At 40.1% G+C, this 24487-nt stretch overlaps 2 protein-coding genes across 5 annotated transcripts in view; one reads left to right on the forward strand and one right to left on the reverse strand.

Moving 5' to 3' along the window:
* LOC122562267 (centrosomal protein of 95 kDa-like) overlaps nucleotides 1-8488 on the forward strand; it is a 61565-nt gene extending 53077 nt beyond the window's left edge. For both annotated transcript variants that reach the window (XM_088000729.1, XM_043715040.2), the window contains 7 exons: nucleotides 1434-1581; nucleotides 4230-4399; nucleotides 4664-4738; nucleotides 5031-5183; nucleotides 6105-6251; nucleotides 7040-7111; nucleotides 7705-8488. In XM_088000729.1, coding sequence (XP_087856855.1) covers nucleotides 1434-1581; nucleotides 4230-4399; nucleotides 4664-4738; nucleotides 5031-5183; nucleotides 6105-6251; nucleotides 7040-7111; nucleotides 7705-7878 — 939 coding nt within the window. In that variant the 3' untranslated portion in view covers nucleotides 7879-8488. The remainder of the gene's footprint in view (nucleotides 1-1433; nucleotides 1582-4229; nucleotides 4400-4663; nucleotides 4739-5030; nucleotides 5184-6104; nucleotides 6252-7039; nucleotides 7112-7704) is intronic.
* Nucleotides 8489-10897: 2409 nt separating this feature from the next.
* The window catches only part of smurf2 (SMAD specific E3 ubiquitin protein ligase 2), a 335432-nt gene continuing 321842 nt past the window's right edge, over nucleotides 10898-24487 (reverse strand). For all 3 annotated transcript variants that reach the window (XM_043715043.2, XM_043715044.2, XM_043715042.2), the window contains 4 exons: nucleotides 23286-23406; nucleotides 14003-14204; nucleotides 13666-13741; nucleotides 10898-13143 (listed from right to left, as the gene is read on the reverse strand). In XM_043715043.2, the coding sequence (XP_043570978.1) occupies nucleotides 13044-13143; nucleotides 13666-13741; nucleotides 14003-14204; nucleotides 23286-23406 (499 nt within the window). In that variant the 3' untranslated portion in view covers nucleotides 10898-13043. The remainder of the gene's footprint in view (nucleotides 13144-13665; nucleotides 13742-14002; nucleotides 14205-23285; nucleotides 23407-24487) is intronic.

Consider the following 24487-nt stretch of genomic DNA (forward strand, 5'->3'; position numbering starts at 1 on the left):
TAAAATCTCCTTTGAACCATTTCCAAAGCTTCCACATTCTGTGGTGACCAGAATTTTACGCAATACTTCAAGTGCGGCCGCGCCAGAGTTTTGTACAAGTCCAGGATGACCTCGTGGCTTCGAAACTCCATCCCTCTCTGCCAATAAAAGCTATGCCTTCTTAACAACCGTATCAACCTGGGTGGCAGGGTGGTACGTGGACACTGAGATCTGACTGCTCATCTACTCTATCAAGAATCTTATCATTAGCCCAGTACTCTGTATTCCTGTTGCTCCTTCCAAAGTGAATCACCTCGCACTTTTCCACATTAAACTCCATTTGCCACCTCTCAGTCTAGCTCTGCAACTTAGCTATGTTCCTCTATAACTTGCAACTCCACAGATCTGTGTCATCTGCAAATTTACTAACCCATCCTTCTACGCCCTTATGCAGGTCATTTATAAAACAGCAGTGGCCCCAAATACAGATCCTTGCAGTACACCACTAGTAACTGAACTGCAGGATTAACATTTCCCATCAACCACTACCTTTCAGCTAGCCAATTTCGATCCAAATCACCAAATCACTAAATCACCCTCCAATCCCATGCCTCCATATTTTGTGCAATAGCCTACTGTGGGGAACCTTATCAAACTTCTTACTGAAATCCATATACACCACATCAACTGGTTTACCCTCATCCACCTGTTTGGTCACCATCTCAAAGAATTGAATAAGGTTTGTGAGGCAAGACCTACCCTTCACAAAACAGAGTTGACCATTCCTAATCCACTTATTCCAAACAAGATGATTATAAATCCTATCTCTTGTAACCTTTTCCAACACTTTACCCACAACTGAAGTAAGGCTCACTGGTCTATAATTACCTGGGTTGTCTCAATTTCCCCCTTCTTGAACAAGGGGACAACATCTGCTGTCCTCTGTCTTCTGGCATTATTCCTGTAGACAATGACGACAAAGATCAAAGCCAAACACTCTTAAGATCTTCCTGGCTTTCCAGAAAATCCTAGGATGAATCTCATCTGGCCCAGGGACTTATCTATTTTAACATATTCCTTAATTAATAACACCACCTTCCTATGAACCTCCATCCCATTTAGTCTGGTAGCCTGTATCTCAGTATCTCCTTGACAACATTGTCTTTTTCTACTATGAAAACTGACAAAATTTGGAGACAATAACTTTATATTTGTCTCCAAACTTTATTTCTTAAATTCATGTACATAATGAGTAATGAATGACAAAATCCACGTAGCATTTGGACTCTGAATATCCTCCCAATGTTTAATTCTTCATTGCTATTTGTCTCTACTTGTATTAAACTGATCACATTGAGTTGAGTTATGTGATGAATCCTGTGCTGCTCCTGATTCCATATAAAATGAGCAAACTATTCCTTTAGTGTACTTGACATTTTACATCTGTTATGAAGGAACAAGAGTATAAAGAAAATATCTTCAAAGAAACACCGAAAACTCCACAGCCAGCAAAAGTTTATTCTGCAAATACCACACCACGAAAGCAGAAGCACAGCCAGTGGACACGGGCAGGAGTAACAAAGCCAAAGAAAGCAACTCCTAGTAAGAATTCAAAGAAATACTTTGATTTTTGCTGAGTGGAAAATTGTGATTGAGAGACATGTTAAATTGTGGAACTACTAAGGATAGTTTGAGCTTTACATTTTGAGCCAAAATACACTGGATAAAAAGAGCCCCAACAACCCTTGTGAACTTTGCTCTGGTACTAGCTGTAGTAATTTTAACTTGTTTCGTTCTGTTGAACTCTAAGGAAGGCTGGCTATGGATGTCTGCACAGCCATGAATAACGTGCACTTTCACATAGTTAAGCTATTATTGCTAAAGAAACCAAGTAGTTCATGAAAAGGAGAAAGGAAGGGCAAACAGATGCTGAGCAGGTGCTAAGGAAAAAGTCTGGTGGTGGTGATCAAAGAAGCGGCTAAACATTGGGCTTGGCCAGAGATGAAGCAAGTTGGAAAGATTCTAGAATAGAATGTTGAACCTTTTGACGACAAAAAAGAACAGCCATCATTTTGGAGTGGGGGGGAGCAACAAAGTTTGCAGAGTTAGATTCAGAAAATGGGAGAGCTGGGATATAATGAATGTCTGGAATCATGCAATTTTTAAATTCAGCTGTGAAATGGAAGACTATTGAGGACTGTGAAAAGGTGAAGTGGGAGAGGGAATTTAGCTTAAATTTCAAATTCATCAAGATGGCCCTCCAAAGGAAATAATATAGAATCATAGAATCCCTACAGTGTGGAAGCAGATCGTTTGGCCCACCAAGTCCACACTGCCTCTCTGAAGTGGGAGGAAACTGGAGCATTTGGAGGAAACTCGTGCAGACAAGGGGACAATGTGCAAACTCCGCAGCACCGGGGACCCACGTTCAGGTGCGAAGCAGCAGTGCTAACCTCTGACCTACAATGCTGCTCCAAATGTAACATGTTAATTTTTGTGAACTTGTATGTAGGCAAGCTGTAGAAATAGTTAATTGATTGTGACACATTGGCAATAAAAATACACCCAATCCCACTACTGCTGAGGAATTCATCTATACTTTAATTATTTGCAGATTCCATTTCCTATTACAAAATAATTCTTGGTTCCATTCAGTTTAATTTCTAATCAACCTAGACATTATTACACACCTCTGAAGCAGGTGGGATTTGAACCAGGAACCTACTGGCCAAGCAGGAGGGACACTACTACTGCAGTCCCCATTTCTATTTTCTTCAAACCTTTTTTTCTTTGACATCTTTTCAGCTGTGCTGTTTAGTGTGATTTGATAATGTATAAAATGTTTTAATTTGAATCCTCTTCCTCCACCCCCAGTAATTTTAAATAACGATCTAAAATTTGTCAGTCCTTTGATAGCGCTATTATGGTATTTTATTCGATTCTCAATTTGAAAATTGATCAAAGTTTTTTTTTCATTGTCCTTTACATTTGTATACATAAGTACATTCCCCATCATCCGTTTGTTTTATTTTAAGTTACAAGATATTATTCTGGCTATGCTCTTTTCTTAGAGTAATTACTCATACAACATGGAAACAGATCCTTTGGACCAACCAATCCATGCTAAACATAATCCCAAACTAAACTAGTCCCACCTGCCTGCTCCTTGCCTATATCCTTTCAAACCTTTACCATTCATGTACTCATCTAAGTGTCTTTTAAATGTAACTGTGCCCAAATCCACCACTTCCTCAGGAAGTTCATTCCACCTATGCTGTGTTTTTTAAATAACTATTGCCCCCATCTTTCATGCATACTTGAGGGGATACAGGGTGTTGAAAAGCACCTCTTTCTTTCAATCTCTCTGTCACCTTAAAAATCCCATCTTCAAATCCCTCATCCAAGGGAAAAGACACCTACCACTATTCCTATCTATACCCCCTAATGGTTTTAAGTTTCTCTCCGGTCACCTCTCGACCTTCTGCACTTCAATGCAGGACCTCCTTTTACTTCAGTGAAAAAAGTCCTGTCCTTTCTTTGGAACTCAAACCTTTCAAAAGCTGGCAACATCCTGGTAAATCTCTTCTGAACCCTCACCAGCTTAATAATAATCTTCCTATAAGAGGGTGACCAGAAATGGACATGGTACTCCAAAAGAAGCCTTACCAATGTCCTGTACAACCTCAACATGAAGACCAAACAATCAAGGCAAGCATGCTAAATACATTTTTAACTACCTTGTCTATATTTGACACAAACTTCAAAGAATTACATGCCTGAACCCTCCAGTCTCTCTGTTATAACACCACCCAAGGCCTTACCATTCATTCCACACAACTGATGTGGTTGTCTTTTTGGCTTTTTAATTGTATACAGTCAACATTGCTCCACACTTCAGATTTTGAAGAAGGATTAAACATGATTACTGACTTTATTTGAGAGGAAATGGCTGTCTGCATTACTGCAGCCTATTCAAGAGGTACAGATTGTATCTGTTATTGGAGAATTTGAGTCTCCAGGTGATAAAGTTCTCAGCAGCATTGGTGCTAGCCTCCATCAGTTGGAGGCAGTTGCAGCTTACTGTCATCTAGTGCATGGTTGATGCACTTCAGAGCCATCAGACACCGACCAAAATTCTGTCTTTAACCTACTGTGTGCACTGACTATGATGTTTGATAGATATATAAACACACTATTGTTTGTCATTTTCTCCAGTCAAAGATATTTAAGCATAGTTTTTTTTTCTGCAGTGAAGATACAAGATAATGACCTTCTGCCTTTATTATTGGAAGAGTTTCCTTATCTGCCACTATCTCCACATGCTATGAATAGGATGTGGAAACAGCAGTTTAAGCAAATAGAACAGTTGATCAAGTCTGGTCTTGACGGGGACCGGAGCCAAGCCAAGCTGCAGTCAGCAGTGAGTTGTATTTCATGCCTCCTGTTCTATTCAAGAACTCTGGCCAAATCTCTCTTTATTGTGCTGTAGGTTTTTTTTTGTTTACTTCTGATGAACTGTCTGTGGGTGTGAATGTGTTTTGAGTGGTTTGGGGATGAGGAGCAATATGGCTTCTATATTTAATGTTTTGAAGAGATTACACCTGGTTTGCAGGGATACCATTTGAGTGTGCACAGCAAACTCCCGAGGCTTAACAATGATAACTGCTTTTTATTTTATTTTCAGATTGAAGATGCCCAGAAAAAGCATGATCTCTTAATTAATATCATTAAAAAGGAACAGGATCACAATCTGCGTCTGGTGAGGCTAAAGGATGAAATTGACTTTTTAAAAAAATTAAAGTTCTATTTTGTAAAACCATTACTATTTATTTTGACTGTTCAATACTCTGTAGTGCCCAAGCAGGTTTTATTTACTATAATAGGCAATCTGTTTGGTTATCTAATCGAAAGCCATCTAATCATTCTAGTTGTGGTTCCCCACCGAATATTGTTTGGCCCTGGATTTATCTAATTTCTTAAATTTCTTTTAAGCTGTTTGAAGTACTATATTGATCTCTTTCAAACCACCCACCTTTTCACTTTTCCTTCAGAAAGAGTTTAAGGAACGAATTCGGCAGCAGAAAGCTGCCCAGAACAAGATGAAGGAGCAAAGGCAGCAAATTGCCCGTGCCAAGAAATACTATAACGACTATCATGTTCAACTGCATGCAAAAATGATGAGAGCAAGAACTCGAGAAGAACGGGTAAGGTAGACCCTATGGGCAAATTACTTTCTATTCTGTCACCTTCATACTACTTTTACCGTGTAGCAGTATTGCTAATGTGAGGCAGATGTTGGTGAGTTTAGCTGGGCCATGTGGTTGGACGGGTTATTGTACCTTTGTTTTACAAACCAATAAAGCAATTTACAGTAGAGTCCTTTTAGCACTACCATCATTTGGCTTTGCTGTCATTGGTCTCATTTCCTGACATTTCTTCTCTTTCTAGCTCCATACAGCCAATTTTGCTGTATTCTATTTTTGGACTCCATTCAATTTCTGATCTTGGTACTGTCTATCTCCAACCACTTTGTGGGACGAGCTTCTCTATTTATGCAATTGATGCCTTTTACACTTTCTACCTCCTTCACCTCTAACTACATTATGACTGCATTCTGTCTGAAATTGTCCTCAATGTGTCCGAATCTCCTTCAATTGTATTAGGATTCTCTTGTCACAAAGCTGCTACATCAGCATTTGGTTCCACCCTGAGGGGGAAGTTCACACTGCATACAGTACTCATCATCTAAGACTGTTATTTTGGCTCTTCTCCTGCTCTTCTTTCTCCCTTATTTTCCCATTTTTAAAATTTGTTCCTGATCATTATGATACACACCAATTTATCGAATGAAAGTGTCTAAATTGGAATGTTTTTCTACCTTGAACACACTATATAGGAGAATTATTGGTAGCCACATTAAAATGTTTTAAAGAATGTTTATGAAGTGTCAAACCAAAATATGTGTTGCATAACATATATATTCCAATGAACATCAATAAGTTTGTATGAGGAGAAATTCTTTTGACAAACACCTGCATAATTAGGGGGCTTTTTAATGTCGACATATGCAGTAACTTATTTCTATCTGTAGGAAGTGGCCTAATGTTATTTTCCTAATTCAAAAGATTTTCAAAAACCTGTTTGAGGAAGGTTTGGAGATTCAGAAACAGAGATTACGTGAATTGAAGACTTACACCAAAGAGAAACGTCAGGAGTATAAGAAACAACAAAAGGAAGAGTTGCAGTCAATGGAGAATTACTATAGAGATCAGGTATTTGAATACAGAAATGATAGGAACCTTGCAATAAACTAGCTTTTATTCTGGTAACATACACTGTGCTATAGTTTCTTGAAGTATGTCTAACATAGAAAAACGAACTTGCATTTAAATCGTGCCTTTCAAGACCTGATTTCCCAAAGCAGCACCACCACAGTCAAGTACTTTTTAAAGTGTAAAGTGCATTTTGGTCGTGTAGAGAAATACAGTAGACAGTTATATGGCTGCTTGTGGAACCTTGCTGTGAAAACGATCAACCAAAGCCACAAAATCTGGTAATTTTAAGTATTCGCTCTGACACTAGATGAAATCACCTGCCCTTTTAAATAGTATCATGGTATTTCTTTCATGCATACTAGAGGGGACACAGGATCTTGAAAGGCACCTCTTTGGCTTGAGCACATAATCCAAGCGGAGTGAAAAAATCATGGATTCAGGTCCCAATCTGGATTGCAACCTTTATGCCAAGACTCATTAATTAGGAAAAGAGCTAATGGCTAAAATGTTGTTTCTCTGCATCACTGACCTTGCTCTAGAAAAAAGTAAACTGATGTGGAAAATCAATCCAGTGTATTTGACATCAGTCACTTTGCAGACTAAATTCTTTTTGAGTAATTTATCATAACTTAAATGCCCTTAAAGTATGTACTAGCAAATGAACTTGCTATTTATTTGATCTGGATGTAATTTATGACTAGCAATGTTCAATTTATTGCCTACAAGTGTTAAGACTTCAAACATGTTAATTATGAACTGAATTTTTTTTTAAACTTTCAATCCAGTTTTTAATGTTGGCTGAAACTCTGGCACAGGAGCAGCAGAAAATTAACGTCCAGGAGACTGCACAGAACAAGGTAACTTTGCTTCTTCTACTCTGACTCTCCCTGAAAGAATCTTTATTTTAAAAGCTACACCATATAAGCCTGTAAACTATGATTTTGCTGTCTCTCGTCTCTGTCAGAAACAACAAAGCGATTTAAATGCGAGATTCTTGTTAATAAGTCAGTAGGCTGGATAGCTGGTTTGTAATGCAGTGATGCCAACAGGGCAGGTCACCCTGAAGATACCTTCTTCTCAATCTCTCCACTTTCCTGAGACATGATCCTCTGATTAAACCACCTACCATCATCTGTCTCTATTTCGAGAGCAGCACTGTTATGCTCTGGGACTATGGTGACTTTACTGACTGAAGAATCTTTTGTCTGAGAGCAGTATAGGAATGTCTACACCTTGCCATTATTGTGAAAAAATTTTATTTCAGTGTCTAACTCCTTGTTGATTGCATTCTCATTGTAATGTTGCACAACTAATGAGCCTTTGATCCAATATAAATGAGCTGGATTATGTTGTGAAAACAACATACAGAAGTTAGTTGTGCTTGGGTTTCAGAAGAAAATTACGATCCCTAACTTGTTACTTCCATTGCTAACACTACTTGAATTTCTAGGCACTCCAAAAATGGAAGAAAGAATTGCGTGCAAAGATGGAAAAGGAAATTCGTGAACTTCAGGAAATGATAATACAGGATGATGATGATGTGTTCTTTAGAGAATTGGAAGCAGAGAGAATACAGCAGCAACTCCAGATGGCATCTTTCCAGTACAGTAAAATACCATTATAAATATTCATTACTGAGGAATGAGTTCTTTGGTACCTGATTTAAACAGGCTCTGGTCAAAGAACTATAATTTCCCAAAACCACCTGCATTTATTTAACCAGGCAAATAAATTGATTAGTTGCATGTGATAATATTTGAGCACAAATCCATATTGAAATCTAGATCCTTTTTAATGCCCTTTGAGTTAATTTAAGTAGGAACAGATGATTACTGTGTACATACACTAGCTTCTGTTTCACTGTACATTCTAAGATGACTTCGCTCATGTATTATGCCGGCTTGGAGATTTAATATAAATATTAATTATTACTATTACCTTTTATCAGTGAACAGATCGTTCTGTTAGTAGCCTGAAATGCAGACTCAGTTGTGCCTCATGTGAAAAGATTACTGTTAAGAGCCTGCTGCTACTTAGTATGCATCAATGTTTACAAGATGGTTTGACACTAATACTGTAAAGCTCATTCCATTCAAATGATTTTGTACATTTTTATCCTGTATAGTGGATTATTGCCCTCATATTTACAAGAGGAAAGGCAGTTCTATTGATCTAACTTTTCTACATGATCATGTCCTGAAACTAACTTATTAAATTTTGCTTTATAAAAATCATTAACAAAATTCTTGTGATCTTTGAGTAGTCTGTAGAACTGAGTCATTCATTCCAAATTGTGTTAAACATGCCTCAGCTTTTCTATTAATTGAGTTTAGATATTTTCATCAATGTGGTCAGATGTTATTACATACCACCTGAAGCAGGTGGGACTTGAACACAGGCCTCCTGCCTCAGAGGTAGGGAGCTGTCCAAACTTTCTTTAAGTAAACAACAGTGCAGCAGGTGTCTCCTTGATGTGAAATAAGTGTATATACAAGGATGACTTTGCTGCACACTTCAGGCAAAGGCAAAGGTTGTTTCAAATTCCCCTGTAACCTGTACAACATTTCAGCACTACCTCTGTATTGGACTATTTTCTGAACACTGTCCCACTGCATGATTTGAAGAGATGCAAAGCTTTTCTCTGGGACAACTATCCTCAAATTGTTAAGGGTCAGGAACAATTATCGTAGAATTACTATCTTCCATGTAGCCCAGACCATGGCATTATAGACTCAACGTGACTGCCCTCTGAAAATGCTTGGAGGCGAAGAGTGTGGTACTGGAAAAACACAGGCGAGACAGCATCCAAGGAGCAGGAGAGTCGATGTTTCGAACATAAGCTCCTCATTAGGAATGAGGATCAGCCTCACAAACGCTTAGCCAACCATATAGTTGTGTTCAAGAATGCAGCTCACTGCCATAGGATGATGAATACTGCAGCACTCTCTGAAAACCATGTCCTTTAAAAACTTATTCTGCCTTTTAAACTCTGACAAAAGAATAACTCAGATTTCCATGTAAGGAAGAAAGGTGGACAATTTCTTATGTCCAAGCAGAAATGTTTTGAGTGTTTTAAAACAAAGACCAGGAACAAAGTGCAAGTCAGCCTGTAAGCTATTAATGACAGAAGTAAAATGTTCAAACACAACTACATTTCAACAGCAGCTACTGCTATGATCCCAGCTGCTCTCAATACTACACAAATCAGATCCCAGCATGAAACCTGGGTTGATAGACTAGAAGTCTTGTTTATTACAGTGCTCACTCAGAGCATCCATGTTCTTAAAAAACGTAGTTAGGAATTAGATTCAATTGAAATCAAAAGATTTAGCTATTCGGTTACTCTGGTGATTCTCCTAATTTAACATGCACAGGACTTTGAAACAATTGTTTAAATGTGAACTATACTTGGAAGTTAACCGACAAATACAAAATAACCATTTGATGCCCAAAAGAAGATCAATCTTTAAGTCACTCCAATTCTGTGTTATTTCATTGCATTTTACAAAAGTAAGTTTTTGGTTTAATTCTGGTTGCAGTTTTTGTTAAGTCAATCTGCCAGTAATACACAAAGAAATTCTCAGACATCTCCATGGTATACCTTTCAAGAACCAATGATAGAAAGTTGTGTATTAGTCATATTACACATTTTGAAGATGGCAGAATTGAGGAGGGTACATGGGAGTTCAGCACTGGGAATGAGAGAGTGGTTTTGAGGATTTATTCTCCTCTGTAACAAATGTTAAGGGAAGGTTAAATGATATGTTCATAAATAGGAACGGGGTGAAGGACAATAGAAATGATAACACAAGGGTACAGATTTAAAATACGCAGCAAAACACCAGGGACACGGATGATGACTTGCTGCAAAAAAGAACTTGATCTGGAACATATTACCTGAAAGGGTGGAAGAACTATATCCAATAGTACCTTTCAAAAGACAATTGCCTATTTTTATTACAAAAGGAGACATTTGTATATCATGGAGAAGAGCGCTTCAGGGTCTGCAGTGAGACAAATAGAATCAGACTGACGATACAGTCTGACGATAAGAGATGGGATTCTCAGGAAGGGGTTCCCTGAGATAGGTCAGAGGTGTGGCGCTTAAGCATACAGACGTAACAAATACAAATCTGTTTTAACTTGATATTAGGGTTGTCAGCCTTGATTGAACATATTTGGGAATATTTTAACATGCAGTCTGTCTTTTCTGTATATTAGTGATAAATACCTTGAAAACAAACAAATAAACCTATCTAAGCAAAATAAAAGAAAAGCTTTATGGGTTATATGCAGGAGTTTAATCCGAAATTCAGGCAAATCTAGTTGCTGTCTACTTACCAGACGTAGATAGTGATCAAATGTGGGAACTCCATCAAGGATACTGAAAATGGAACTCGGGAACCTCTAATTCCACATTGGCTGAGATTTATCAACACTGCACAGAACTTAGATTTAACCTGGGTCTCCCTTCCCACTCAGTAGTTCACATTAGTGCAGTTATATAATAATCTAAAATTCACAGTAGGTAAGGATTCAATTGAAGAATTAAGTTTTATGATCTACTATAGCGGGATATCATTTTTTCAGTATTGATTTATTGACTTGAAATGGCTGAGCAGTTAACAGACAGAAGACAAATATAAACTGAACTGGTTATGCTGTGAGGGTGCAAACAGCATACACTTTATTGCTCATTCTGCATGGGTACACACGCAAAGTTTTGTTTTCCATACAGTTTTGTTTTTTTTTAATTATTAAAGCCCATGTAACAGCGGGAGTGAAATACAATGTGTTAACGACGCTAAAACACTCTGTAATAAATACAAAATAAAATGGAAATAAGAAAAACCTAAAAACAAAAAATATGGTGTTTTTAAGAACTGGGAAGTAAAGCCAAGGGATTAATTGTAAACTAATTACATCTATATAAAAAAAGATTTTAACAACTGGTAGACAATATTCTATTAACCAATAAGTGTTACATACAGTGAACTGCTCCTATAACATATTATTCCATTTATTCAGCATATTTCAAGTCTGTGAAGCCATGGGCGCATGCTAGGAGCTATCGGCTGTATGATGAAGCATGCAGTCTATTACAAGAGCAACACTCTAATTGCTGATTTTAGCTTTTCCTTCTCAGTACGCAGTCCATTTTAAATCCATTATTGATAAACTTAGGTGTAGTGTTATGGATGTTTTGAACAGATCATGAAAATAGACCACGTGTGCATTGGGTATTCATCAGAAGAACACAGCTGTAAATGTCCATTGAAGACTTTGTTCTGGTCATGGGATGTCAGCTGTCAACCTTTCAGGATGGGTAGGAGAGGGGAGGGAAAGGTCAACAAACCAAACAGAACTAAAGTCCTAAGATGTGCAAAAAGTGGTTTAAAATAAAAGTTAAGATACAATTAACTTAAAAAGTTGTAATAGTCACAGTATTAGCCTCAGATTTATATATATGCCTCACCCAAGACTGTACAAAGCACCACTGCAGGACACTTCACTGCTGGATGATGCTCTTGCAATTGATAGGCAGCAGTGCAGGGCAAAAAAAAAAGATTGCTGTATCAACAGGTGCTCCCAGTACAGAAATACTATTTGACAGGTTATAAATATATTAAAACTCATGTGAATGGATAGGATCTGCAGAACATTTCCTATCATTAAAATTACAAAAAAAAAACAATGATCTCAAACTCTTTATATAAAAAAAGTCAATGTGGGATTTTAAGCTGCCTCAATTTAATATACAATTCATAATTCATCTATGGATAGAAAAGCATAACCGAGGACAACTCTCTTTAATTTATATATTTAATTTTTGCTTTAATAATTGTTGGCTATACAATGAAGTTTGTCTCAGCCCAGCTATAACTAATAAAAGATGGAATATACTCACACACTTCATGTTAGAAAACGTTCTGAGAGCATAAACCAACATCGCATTGTAGAGTGTTGTTGCTTTTAATATACTATAAAGGAGTAATTATCCCTTGTCATGTAATATAACTGATGCAATAACAAAAGAAAATTCCCAGTTAGCAATGCTGGCTGGTAATATGCAATTCATAAAAAAGATTCCTCCCTGTCATTTTTGGGAGGGATTGGAGAAAAGTGGTTATGGCTGAGTTGGCTGAAATAAAGTGGAATGTTTCTCCTGCGATGATTTTGTACAAAATTATTTGCCTTACAGACATTGGTTCAAGTCTGCAACACACCAGGAAGAACACTGAAAACAAAAAAAAGCCAATTTTCCATTTGAAAATTCATTTGGAATATTTACTTTATAACAGCTCAGTTACTGCACTGTTGATAATTTTGAAGCTTCACTACCAAATGAATGACCAGTAGGAAAAAAGGTGCAATGATGGTATAGTCATGTCAGCCCAACAATAATTTTGTTGTACTAATTGCTGCAGTCTACATCATGATGCATCGGGGTATTATCCATTAGTAAGGAGTAGATGGGCTTAAGACAGATGTCAAAATTGTTGTAGTAGTCTTTTAAGTCAGAAACGCTATCAAGAATACTGCTAACTGGTCAGATCATAAAAAGCTAGCAGTTTGTAATTTTCCAGATATTAGTTTAGCAGCTGATAGTCTCATGGCAAACGCCAGGTGACCAAATTCCTCAAAATTCCCTAATCATCCAATTCCTCTTGCTGTGCTCTCGCTAGGTAAGGGAAAGACATCCTGTGTATTCCAAGCACTGCTGGAACCTCGGCAGGAGAAAGCCCTCACTGACAGGTGCGTACGGAAGTCCCATGATGCACAAAGCAATCATTCCACAGCAAACCCACAAGTCTCTTCAATGGCTGTTAGCAGCTTCTCATAGAGTTTTTCATAGTTCTCGTAGGGAGGAATGTCAATTCTATTAAAGCTAGAAAGAAAACAGTCAAGAAATAGGTTTTACTATCCAGGTTATAAATCATGCACGCAGCTACATTGTCTCCAAGTCGGTTCCTCAAGTCTCTGGACATGACTGCATTTTCTCCTCCCCCAAGGACTCCTTTTATTATCTGTAACATTCTTAGGCTGCATTCATAATCTTTAATGGCCAGATATAAAGCTCAAAACAAATTATGCAATAACATTCACTCATATGCATTATACTATAATCTATTCACTCCAGGGAACAAGAGTGAAAGAGCTACATGATGACAGAAAATTATGAATGGCAGATTCCATATATATGACAATCCCATCTTTTCTTTAATGAATTCCTGCCAAGTCTGGAACAAATGGAATGGGATGGGCTAACTCACGAAGATATGATCTTACTATCTTAGATTAATCCATTAAAATGGAGAAATGATTAATGTTTTCACTTACATTCTCTAGTTTCTTTTGAATTCTAGAGCTACTAATGAAAACATTAACAGACAGTAAAAGCACTGCATACCAGGTATGTGCTTTGGGGAGGTTGTTGGTGCTGGCATCAATCTGGTGAATGGTGAAGAGCCTTGGACCTGCTGCACCTGCAGTAATACGAAGACTGTTTTAAATATCAATATACTTAAAATGATTTGTAATCTTAGCAAGTGTTTGGTTTCACAATATATAACTCCAAAGATGCTGTGCCTTGTAAATCAATGGCTTCTTTCACCCAATGTCACAACGATAGTACGTATTTCTCCCTGTCCTTTTGGTACACAGGTGGAAAGAAATAATCAAGCTTATGCTTTTGTTTGTTTTATTATTGTACACATAACTGTACACAGCCTCAAAATCACACTCACCTTGTAATGCTTTAAAACCCTGCAGAGGCACTCGAGAGGATCCTGTCACAAACTGGAGCAATCGAGCTCGCCTTTCTTCATCAAAAGACTCCACTGCCTTCCAGAACCACTTAACAATATTGCTATCTGGCGTACAGTGTTTTAACCTAGTGTTTGATTTCCAGTCATTAATATCGATCTTGCCAAGTCCACAGATAATTAGCTGGGAAGAGTCAATAAAAGCATGCCAAATTAACACATGAAGACAGTTTTTCCTTCTCCAGACCATTGCTTGCTTACTTAATGTAGGTTAAATGCTGGAACTACATTTAGTCCAATGAACCGACTTAAATTTTGTTTGCTTCTTCAAAGTTATACACAACTTTAATAGATTAATTTATGATGATTCAGACTATACCAAGAACTATACAATTTTCTTGACGTTCCTTTAGCTTTTGATATTCCATTTTATTAAAATAGTTTTTATGTCTGCAAGAAACTTTGATAGTTTCTTTGGGATGCCCTGAAACAATGTAAATTGAAGCACGTCTTTCTTACTTTAGGATTGTTTCCTTAAAGCTGCTGTTGGATCTTTTTGTTGCTTCCTCTCCCTTGGATGTCTTACTGAGTCAGCTGCCTTAACTTGCTCAAGCAGTATGACTCATCAGCCTTGTTAGAGCAGGCTACATAGAACTTAAGTTGACAGTGTTGTCCTAAGATTGCCCTGCAATTACCGAACACACAACTTCTAGTAGGAGTAGCTGTACAATGATCAACACTAGAGGGCATCATAAATAGGGTTCTGAAGAAAGATTAAATTGAATTTTTAAAACAATTTGTTCTGGTGAGGTGGATTTCGCTGGCTCAGATAGCCATCACAGCCCATCCCTAAACGGTCTTGGAGAAAATGATGGTGAGCTGCTACCCTAAACTGTGGCAATCAACATCCATAGTACTGTTGGAAAGGAAGGGAGTCCAAGGTTTTGCCCCAGTGACAGTGAAAGAACAATATGCTTCCAAGGAAGGAAACTATGCTTAAAATCACCTTGTAACTTGCCTCCACGCATCTTCTACCCTTATCCCTTTAGGTTTGGAAAGCGCTGTCAAAGGAGCCTTGGTGAGTTACTGCAGAACATTTCATAAATGCCACACCCTGCTACCATTATATATTTGCAGTGGAGGGTAAGAATGTTAAATGGGGTAAGGGATGCCAATCAAGTAGGATGCTTCATTTCAAATGGTGTCAAGCTTCTTGAGTGTCAGTGGATCTACATTTGTCCATACAGGTGATGAGTATTCCATCACACTTCTGACTTGTGCTTTGTAGACTGGGGATAGGCTTTGATGAGACATGAAGTAAGTTACTCACTGTAGAATTCCCAGTTTCTGATCTGTTCTTATCGCCAGAGTACTTAAATCGCTGGGAGAAAGGGAGGACTGCAGATGTCAAGAGTATGGTGGTGGAAAAGCACAGTAGGTCAGGCAGCATCCAAGGAGCAGGAGAATCGATGTTTTGGGCATAAGCCCTTCAACAGCCATTCCTGACGAAGGGCTTATGCCCGAAACGTCGATTCTTCTCCTCGGCTGCATCCTGACCTACTGTGATTTTCCAGCAGCACACACTTGATTATTTAAATGGCTGGTCCAGTTCAGTTTATGCTCACTGATAACCCGTAGAATGTTGATTATGAGGGATTTTGAATGTCAAGTGACGTGGCTAGATTCTTGATTTTTGGTAATGACTATTGCCTGGTACTTGTGTGGTGAAAATGTTTCCGTAGACCTTGATCATTTAAAATTTTTCACAATGAAATGTATGTGTCACTGCCATTTTCCTCAATCTGAAAGTCTAGAAATGGGGCCAAAATCTTAGACTAAGAGGTCAGAGAACTGGGATGAGGAGAGATTTCTTCACTCAAAAGTTTATGAATGCCTCCAACAGTGGGAGTGATCGAATTGCACTCTAAGAAGCTGAATGAACTGATATATTTCGGTAGTGGCTGAACCAGAGACACTACACGTGTCTCCCACTCGTCGTCCTCCTCTAAGCAAAAAAAAACTGTGGTGCGTTGATAAAGTAAGGGTTTTCTATTTATTTTTTATTGTGTGATTGGTAAAAAAATAATTTTCTTTTTTCATTTATCTATTACTTGATATTGTAGTTAAACTAAGTTAAGCTTAAGAGTAAAAATGGCAGGAGATCTCAGACCCATACTATGCTCCTCTTGCTCAGTGTGGGAGTTAGGGACGTGGCTGATGATGTCCCTGACTCCTTCACATGCAGGAAATGTGTGCAGCTGCAGCTCTTGTTAGACCGCATGACGGCTCTGGAGCTGCGGATGGATTCACTTTTGAGCATACACGATGCTGAGGTGGTTGTGGATAGTACGTTTCGTGAACTGGACACACCGCAGATTAGGTTTGCTGATGGAGAAAGGGAATGGGTGACCAAAAGGCAGAAAAAGAGGAGGAAGACAGTGCAGGTGTCCCTTGCAGTCATCGCCATCCAAAATAGGTATACCATTTTGGATACTGTTGGGGGAAGATGGCTCACCAGGGGAAGGCAGTAGTAGCCAAGTTCATAGCACTGTGGCTGACTCTGCTGTATAGAAGGGCAACAGAAAGAGTGGAAGGGCTACAGCAATAGGGGATTCAATTGTAAGGAGAGTTGATAGGCGGTTTTGTCGTCGAAAACAAGACTTCCAAATGGTATGTTACCTTCCAGGTGCACGGGTCAGGAATGTCTCAGACTGGCTACAGAACATTCTGAAGTGGGAGGGTGAACAGCCAGCTGTTGTGGTGCATATAGGCACCAATGACGTAGGTAAAAAAGGGGATGAGGTCCTACAAGCAGAATTGAGGGAGTTAGGAGCCAAGTTAAAAAGTAGGACCTCAGAGGTAGCAATCTCAGGATTGCTACCAGTGCCATGTGCTAGTCAGAGTAAGAATGAAAGAATAAGCAGGATGAATGTGTGACTTGAGAGATGGTGCAGGAGGGAGTGTTTCAAATTTCTGAGACATTGGGACTGGTTCTGGGAGAGGTGAAACTATTACAAATTGGACAGTCTACACCTGGGCTGGACTGGAATCAATGTCTTTGTGGGTGCTTTTGCTAATGCTGTTGGAGAGGATTTAAACTAATGTGGAAGGGGGATGGAAACCAAATGAAGGGGTTAATGGACAGTAAGGAGGTAGTAACTGTAAGGAACTAGATACTGAAGTCAGCGTGACTAAGGGGAAGAGAAGGCAGGGAGTAGATGATGAACACAAAGGGCCAGGTGGTCTGAGGTGCATCTGTTTTAATGTGAGAAGTGTAGAAGGTAAGGCAGATGAACTTAGGACCTGGATTAGTACCTGGGAGTATGATTTTATTACTATTACTGAGACTCGGTTGAGGGAAGGGCATAGTCATAGATTCATAGAGATGTTGATTGGCAATTAAATATCCCTGGATATTGATGCTTCAGGCAGGATGGAGAGGGAGGTAAAAGGGGTGGAGGAGTTGCGTTACTGGTCAGAGAGGATATCACCGTTGTGCTGAGGGAGGGCACTATGGAAGACTCGAGTAGTGAGGCAAAAGGCAGAGCTCAGAATTAGGGAAGGGTGCGGTTACAATGTTGGGGCTGGACTACAGGCACCCCCAACAGCGAGCGTGAGACAGAGGTATAGGTATGTAAACAGATTATGGAAAGTTGGAGGAGCAACATGGTAGTGGTAATAGGATATTTCATTTTCCCAACATTGGCTGGGATTCACTTAGAGTTAGAGGTCTAGATGGAGCAGAATTTGTAAGAAGCATCCAGGTGGGTTTTCTGGAGTAGTATGTAAATAGTCCAACTCAGGAAGGGGCCAAACTGGACCTGGTGCTGGGGAACCAGCCTGGCCAGGTGTCTGAAGTTTCAGTAGGGGATTGCTTTGGGAACAGTGATCTCAATTCCATAAGTTTTAGAATACTCAAGGATAAAGAGGAGAGTGGTCCTAAAGGAAGAGTGCAAAAGTGGGATAAGGCCAACTATAGCAAAATTTGACAGGAGCTGGGGAATGTGGATTGGGTCCAGCTGTTTGAAGGTAAATCCACATTTGATATGTGAGAGGGTTTTAAAGAGTACAGGACAGACATATCCCTATGAAAATGAGGGATAGAAATGGCAAGATTATAGATGACAGGTGAAATTGTGAGACTAGCTAAGAGGAAAAAGGAAGCATACGTAAGGTCTAGGCGACTGAAAACAGACGAAGGTTTGGAAAAATATTGAGAAAGTCGGATCAATCTGAAATGAGGAATTAAGAGGGCTAAAAGAGTCATTAGCAAACAAGGTTAAGGAAAATCCCAAAGCCTTTTATTCATATATAAAGGAGCAAAAGGGTAATTAGAGAAAGGGTTGGCCCACTCAAGAGCAAACGAGGAAAGTTATGCTGGAGTCAGAGAAAATGGGTGAGATTCTTAAATGAGTACTTAGTGTTAGTTAGGGATAGATGTTTGATTACTGTAGGTCAAGTTGGCATAAGGAGGAAGTGTTGAGTATTCTAAAAGGCGTTAAGATGGATAAGTCCTTAGGACCGGATGGGATTTATCCCACGGAACTGAGGGAAGCAAGAGAGGAAATAGCTGGGGCCTTAACAGATATCTTTGCAGCATCCTTTAACACGGGTGAGGTCCCGGAGGACTGGAGAATTGCTAATGTTGTCCCCTTGTTTAAAAAGGGTAACTGGGATAATCCAGGTAATTGTGAGACTAGCTAAGAGGAAAAAGGAAGCATACGTAAGGTCTAGGCGACTGAAAACAGACGAAGGTTTGGAAAAATATTGGGAAAGTCGGATCAATCTGAAATGAGGAATTAAGAGGGCTAAAAGAGTCATGATATATCATTAGCAAACAAGGTTAAGGAAAATCCCAAAGCCTTTTATTCATATATAAAGGAGCAAAAGGGTAATTAGAGAAAGGGTTGGCCCACTCAAGAGCAAACGAGGAAAGTTATGCTGGAGTCAGAGACCAATGAGCCTGACATCAGTGGTAAGGAAGCTGCTGGAGAAGATACTAAGGGATAGGATCTATTTACAATTGGAAGAAAATGGGCTAGACAACATGATTTTGTGCAGGGAAGGTCATGTCTTATCAACTTAATAGAATTCTTTGAGGAAGTGACAAAGTTGATTGATGTGGGAAGGGCTATAGATATCATATACACGGACTGCAATAAGGCGTTTGATAAGGTTCCCCATGGTAGGCTGATGGAGAAAATGTAGTCGCATAGGGTCCAGGGTGTACTAGCTAGATGGATAGAGAAACTAACTCTGCAGGGGCATTTAAACTAACTCTGCAGGGGCATGGGAACCCAGACTGTAGCTTTAGGGTGCAGGACCTGGAGTGTAGGGAGGTTAGGAACATGGCATCAATTTCAAAGGAGGGTGCCTGTAAACAGGAAAGTGGCTTGAAGTGTGTATACTTCAATGCAAGAAGTATACAAAATAAGGTAGGTGAACTTGCAGCGTGGGTTGGTACCTGGGACTTCGATGTTGTGGCTATTACGGAGACATGGGTAGAACAGGGACAGGATTGGCTGTTGCAGGTCCCAGGGTTTAAATGTTTTAGTAGGGTCAGAGGTGGGGGTAAAAGAGGGGGAGGTGTGGCATTGCTTGTCAAAGATAGTATTACAGCTGTGGAAAGGACGATGGATGAAGACTCGCCATCTGAGGTAGTTTGGGCTGAGGTTAGGAATAGGAAAGGTGAGCTCACCCTGTTAGGAGTTTTTTTACAGGCTTCCTAATAGCCCTATTAACGTAGAAGAAAGGATTGCGAGGATGATTCAAGAGAAGAGTGAAAGTAATAGGGTGGTTGTTATGGGGGACTTTAACTTTCCTGATATTGATTGGGAAAGCTATAGCTCAAGTTCGTTAGATGGGTCAGTGTTTGTCCAATGTGTGCAGGAGGGTTTCCTGACACAATATGTAGATAGGCCAACAAGAGGTGAGGCCATACTAGATTTGGTTCTGGGTAATGAACCAGGCCAGGTGTTAGAATTAGAGGTAGGTGAGCACTTTGGGGACAGTGACCAGAATTCGGTGACTTTTACTCTAGTGATGGAGAGGGATAAGTGTGCACTACAGGGCAAGAGTTATAGCTGGGGGCAGGGAAATTATGATGCGGTGAGGCATGACTTAGGATGTGTGGCTTGGAAAAGTAAGCTTCAAGGCAAGGGCGTAATTGGTATGTGGAGCTTGTTCAAGGAGCAACTATTGAGTGTCCTTGATAGGTATGTACCCGTCAGGCAGGGAGGAAAGGGTCGTGTGAGGGAGCCGTGGTTTAATAAGGAATTGGAATCCCTTGTTAAATGGAAGAGGGCGGCCTATGTAAAGATGAGGCGTGAAGGTTCAATTGGGGCGATTGAGAGTTATAAGGTAGCCAGGAAGGACCTGAAGAGAGAGCTAAGAGCAGCAAGGAGGGGACATGAAAAGTCCTTAGTTGGTAGGATTAGGGAAAACCCTAAGGCTTTCTATAGGTATGTCAGGAATAAAAGAATGACTAGGGTAGGAATAGGTCCAGTCAAGGATAGTAGTGGGAAGTTGCATGTGGAGGCTGAAGAGATTGGGGAGACACTGAATGAATACTTTTCGTCAGTATTCAATCAGGAACAGGACATTGTTGTCAATGTGAATACTGAGTCACAATTAAGTAGAATGGATGGCTTTGAGGTATGTAGGGAAGAGGTGTTGGAAATTCTGGAAAGGGTGAAAATAGATAAGTCCCCTGGGCCTGATGGCATTTATCCTAGGATTCTCTGGGAAGCAAGGGAGGAGATTGCAGAGCCATTGGCCTTGATTTTTATGTCCTCGTTGTCTACAGGAGTAGTGCCAGAAGATTGGAGGCTAGCAAATGTGGTTCCCTTGTTCAAGAAGGGGAGTAGGGATAACCCTAGTAACTATAGGCCGGTGAGTCTCACTTCTGTTGTGGGCAAAATCTTAGAGAGAATTGTAAGGGATAGGATTTATGAACATCTGGATAGGAATAATGTGATCAAGGATAGTCAGCATGGTTTTGTGAAGGGCAGGTCGTGCCTCACAAACCTTATTGAATTCTTTGAGAAGGTGACTAAGGAGGTGGACGAGGGGAAAGCGGTAGATGTGGTGTATATGGATTTTAGTAAGGCGTTTGATAAGGTTCCCCATGGTAGACTACTGCAAGAAATACAGAGGTATGGCATTAAGGGTGAGTTGGAGGTTTGGATTAGGAGTTGGCTGGCTGGAAGACAGAGGGTAGTAGTTGATGGCAAAGGTTCATCTTGGAGTGCCGTCACTAGTGGTGTTCCGCAAGGATCTGTTTTGGGACCATTGCTGTTTGTCATTTTTATAAATGACCTGGAGGAGGGGTTAGAAGGTTGGGTGAGCAAGTTTGCGGATGATACGAAAGTCGGAGGAGTTGTAGACAGTGAGGAAGGATGTGGCAGGTTACAGTGGGATATAGATAAGCTGCAGAACTGGGCAGAAAGGTGGCAAATGGAGTTCAATGTAGCTAAGTGTGAGGTGATTCACTTTGGTAAAAGTAACAAGAAGATGGGGTACTGGGCTAATGGTCGGATACTTGGTAGTGTGGATGAGCAGAGGGATCTTGGTGTCCATGTACACAGATCTTTGAAAGTTGCCACCCAGGTAAATAGTGCGGTGAAGAAGGCATATGGCGTACTGGCTTTTATTGGTAGAGGAATTGAGTTCCAGAGTCCTGAGGTCATGTTGCAGTTGTATAAGACTCTGGTGCGGCCGTATCTGGAGTATTGTATGCAGTTTTGGTCGCCATACTATAGGAAGGATGTGGAGACACTGGAACGTGTGCAGAGGAGGTTTACCAGGATGTTGCCTGGTATGGTAGAATGATCGTATGAGGAAAGGCTGAGGCACTTGGGGTTGTTTTCACTGGAGAAAAGGAGGTTTAGGGGTGACTTGATAGAGGTGCACAAGATGATTAGGGGTTTAGATAGGGTCGACAGTGAGAATCTTTTTCCACGTATGGAGTCAGCTATTACAAGGGGGCATAGCTTTAAATTAAGGGGCGGTAGGTATAGGACAGATGTTTGGGGTAGGTTCTTTACTCAGCGAGTCGTGAGTTCATGGAATGCCCTGCCAGTAGCAGTGGTGGACTCTCCCTCATTATGGGCATTTAAGCGGACATTGGATAGGCATATGGAGGATAGTGGGCTAGTATAGGTTAGGTGGGCTTGGATCAGCGCAACATCGAGGGCCGAAGGGCCTGTACTGCGCTGTATTCTTCTATGTTCTATGTAGAACTGGCTGGGCAGCAGGAGACAGAGAGTAGTAGTGGAAGGGAGTTTCTCAAAATGGAGACCTGTGACCAGTGGTGTTCCACAGGGATCAGTGTTGGGACCATCGTTGTTTGTGACATACATAAATGATCTGGAGGAAGGTATAGGTGTTCTGATTAGCAGGTTTGCAGATGACACGAAGACTGGTGGAGTATCAGGTAGTGAAGGGGACTATCAGAGAATGCAGGAGAACATACATAGATCGGAGAGTTGGGCAGAGATATAGCAGATGGAGTTCAACCCAATCAAATGCGATCCCCAGACTAATGTGCTGAGGATATGGGTTCAAATCCCACCATGGCAGCAGCTGAAATTTGAATTCAATAAAAACTGGAATAAAATGCTAGTCTAATGTCGACCATGTAACTATTGTCAATTGCCATTAAAAACCCATTTGGTTCATTAATATCCTCCAGTTCAGGAATTCGGCTTTCTAAACCTGGTCTGGCCGACATGTGACTCCAGACCACAGTAATGTGGTTTACTCTGAACTTCCCTCTGGGCAATTCGGAATGAGTAATAAATGCTGGCCTGGACAGCAACACCCACATCGCATGAACAAATAAAAAACATCTTCAACCCCAGTTCATATTATCTAAAATCACAAAATGTAGGTTGAGTACGATGAATGCACAAATACTACTGGCCATTAAGGATGGATAAAATTAGTCACTGGTTAAAGTGCTGGTGAACAGCTTCAGGGACAGCACAGAGTAGTGACACATATATTTCTTGGTGAATAATTTAAAATGACCAAGGTTTGCAATCTATAAAGGCATGCCTCAACCTATGACCTACATACACCAATATAAAAAATACAAAGAAGTTACTGATGTACACCACTTCACCAAATGTAAAAATCAATCCATTTTCAAGCAGTTCCTTTTTTTTAGTTTAAACAAAAGGTTGAATCACCTCCAGGACAATGAGATGAATATACATATCAGAAACACTTATCTCACTAAATTAGGTAAAAACTTGGTACTCACTTCCAACTCCTTCTCATCAAATGTTTTCAGCAGATGCTGTGGGATCACCTCATTGAATCCTTTCTGCAAGGCAAGAAACTGGGCTTCGATACCTCGCAGAAACCGCCAGTTCACGTATAGCCTACAACAGGAAATATTTCTTCATGTCAGTGTGTTTCACATGGACTCTACTGTTGCAATTAAAGTGGTAACCTTTGTAGAAAGGTTAGGCTCTTAGCTGAATTGCAAACAGATTTACTCCACCTTTGGTAGCCCTTTCCTATCAGTGCAAAACAGCAAGTCCTTGCTGCAACCGCAACAGTGTTTTAGCCTTTGCCACTCGATGGGTCATAAAAATGAGTTTGCTCACTGTATAAACAGCTAAAGTTAATATAAAACTGAGTCACATGGACCTAAAGATACCAAATTTAAGTCGGGACCAGTGCTGAATGAGTTTTAGATTAGATTAGATTACTTACAGTGTGGAAACAGGCCCTTCGGCCCAACAAGTCCACACCGACCCGCCGAAGCGCAACCCCCCCATACCCCTACATCCACCCCTTTAACCTAACACTACGGGCAATTTAGCATGGCCAATTCACCTGACCCGCACATCTTTGGACTGTGGGAGGAAACCGGAGCACCCGGAGGAAACCCACGCAGACACGGGGAGAATGTGCAAACTCCACACAGTCAGTCGCCTGAGTCGGGAATTGAACCCGGGTCTACAGGCGCTGTGAGGCAGCAGTGCTAACCACTGGGCCACCGTGCCGCCCATGACCACTGGGCCACCGTGCCGCCCATACCTCATGCTTTTGCCAGACAGTACAGTTCTAGAATTTGCTACAGCAGGCCTGTGATAGGTGCAGACTCCTGCTCCTAATCACAATCAAATGATCCAAAAGCATGAGGTACGGTCACAAAGATTTAATTCATTTTCATTCTCTACAGATACTGTCAGAGATAAGTATTTCCAGAAATTTTTGGGTATATTTTTCACAATCAAAGGATGTTTGCTGATGTTTGCCCATTATAACAATAACAGGCACTGCTGTGATTTAATACCTGACATATGATATGTGTAGCATGTTTGGGAGCGACAGATGACCTCAAATCATGTATTATTTGATAGAGATTGATCATTATTATTAGTCAATAATTCCATAAAAAATATTGCATCATACTAGCAGATGGTAGAAAGCAGACGAAACAGACATTGGTTC

This window comes from Chiloscyllium plagiosum, unplaced genomic scaffold (genome assembly GCF_037043375.1).
Source record: "Chiloscyllium plagiosum isolate Xiang-an unplaced genomic scaffold, Cpla_swu_hap1 HiC_scaffold_25, whole genome shotgun sequence".
Classification (NCBI taxonomy): domain Eukaryota; kingdom Metazoa; phylum Chordata; class Chondrichthyes; order Orectolobiformes; family Hemiscylliidae; genus Chiloscyllium; species Chiloscyllium plagiosum.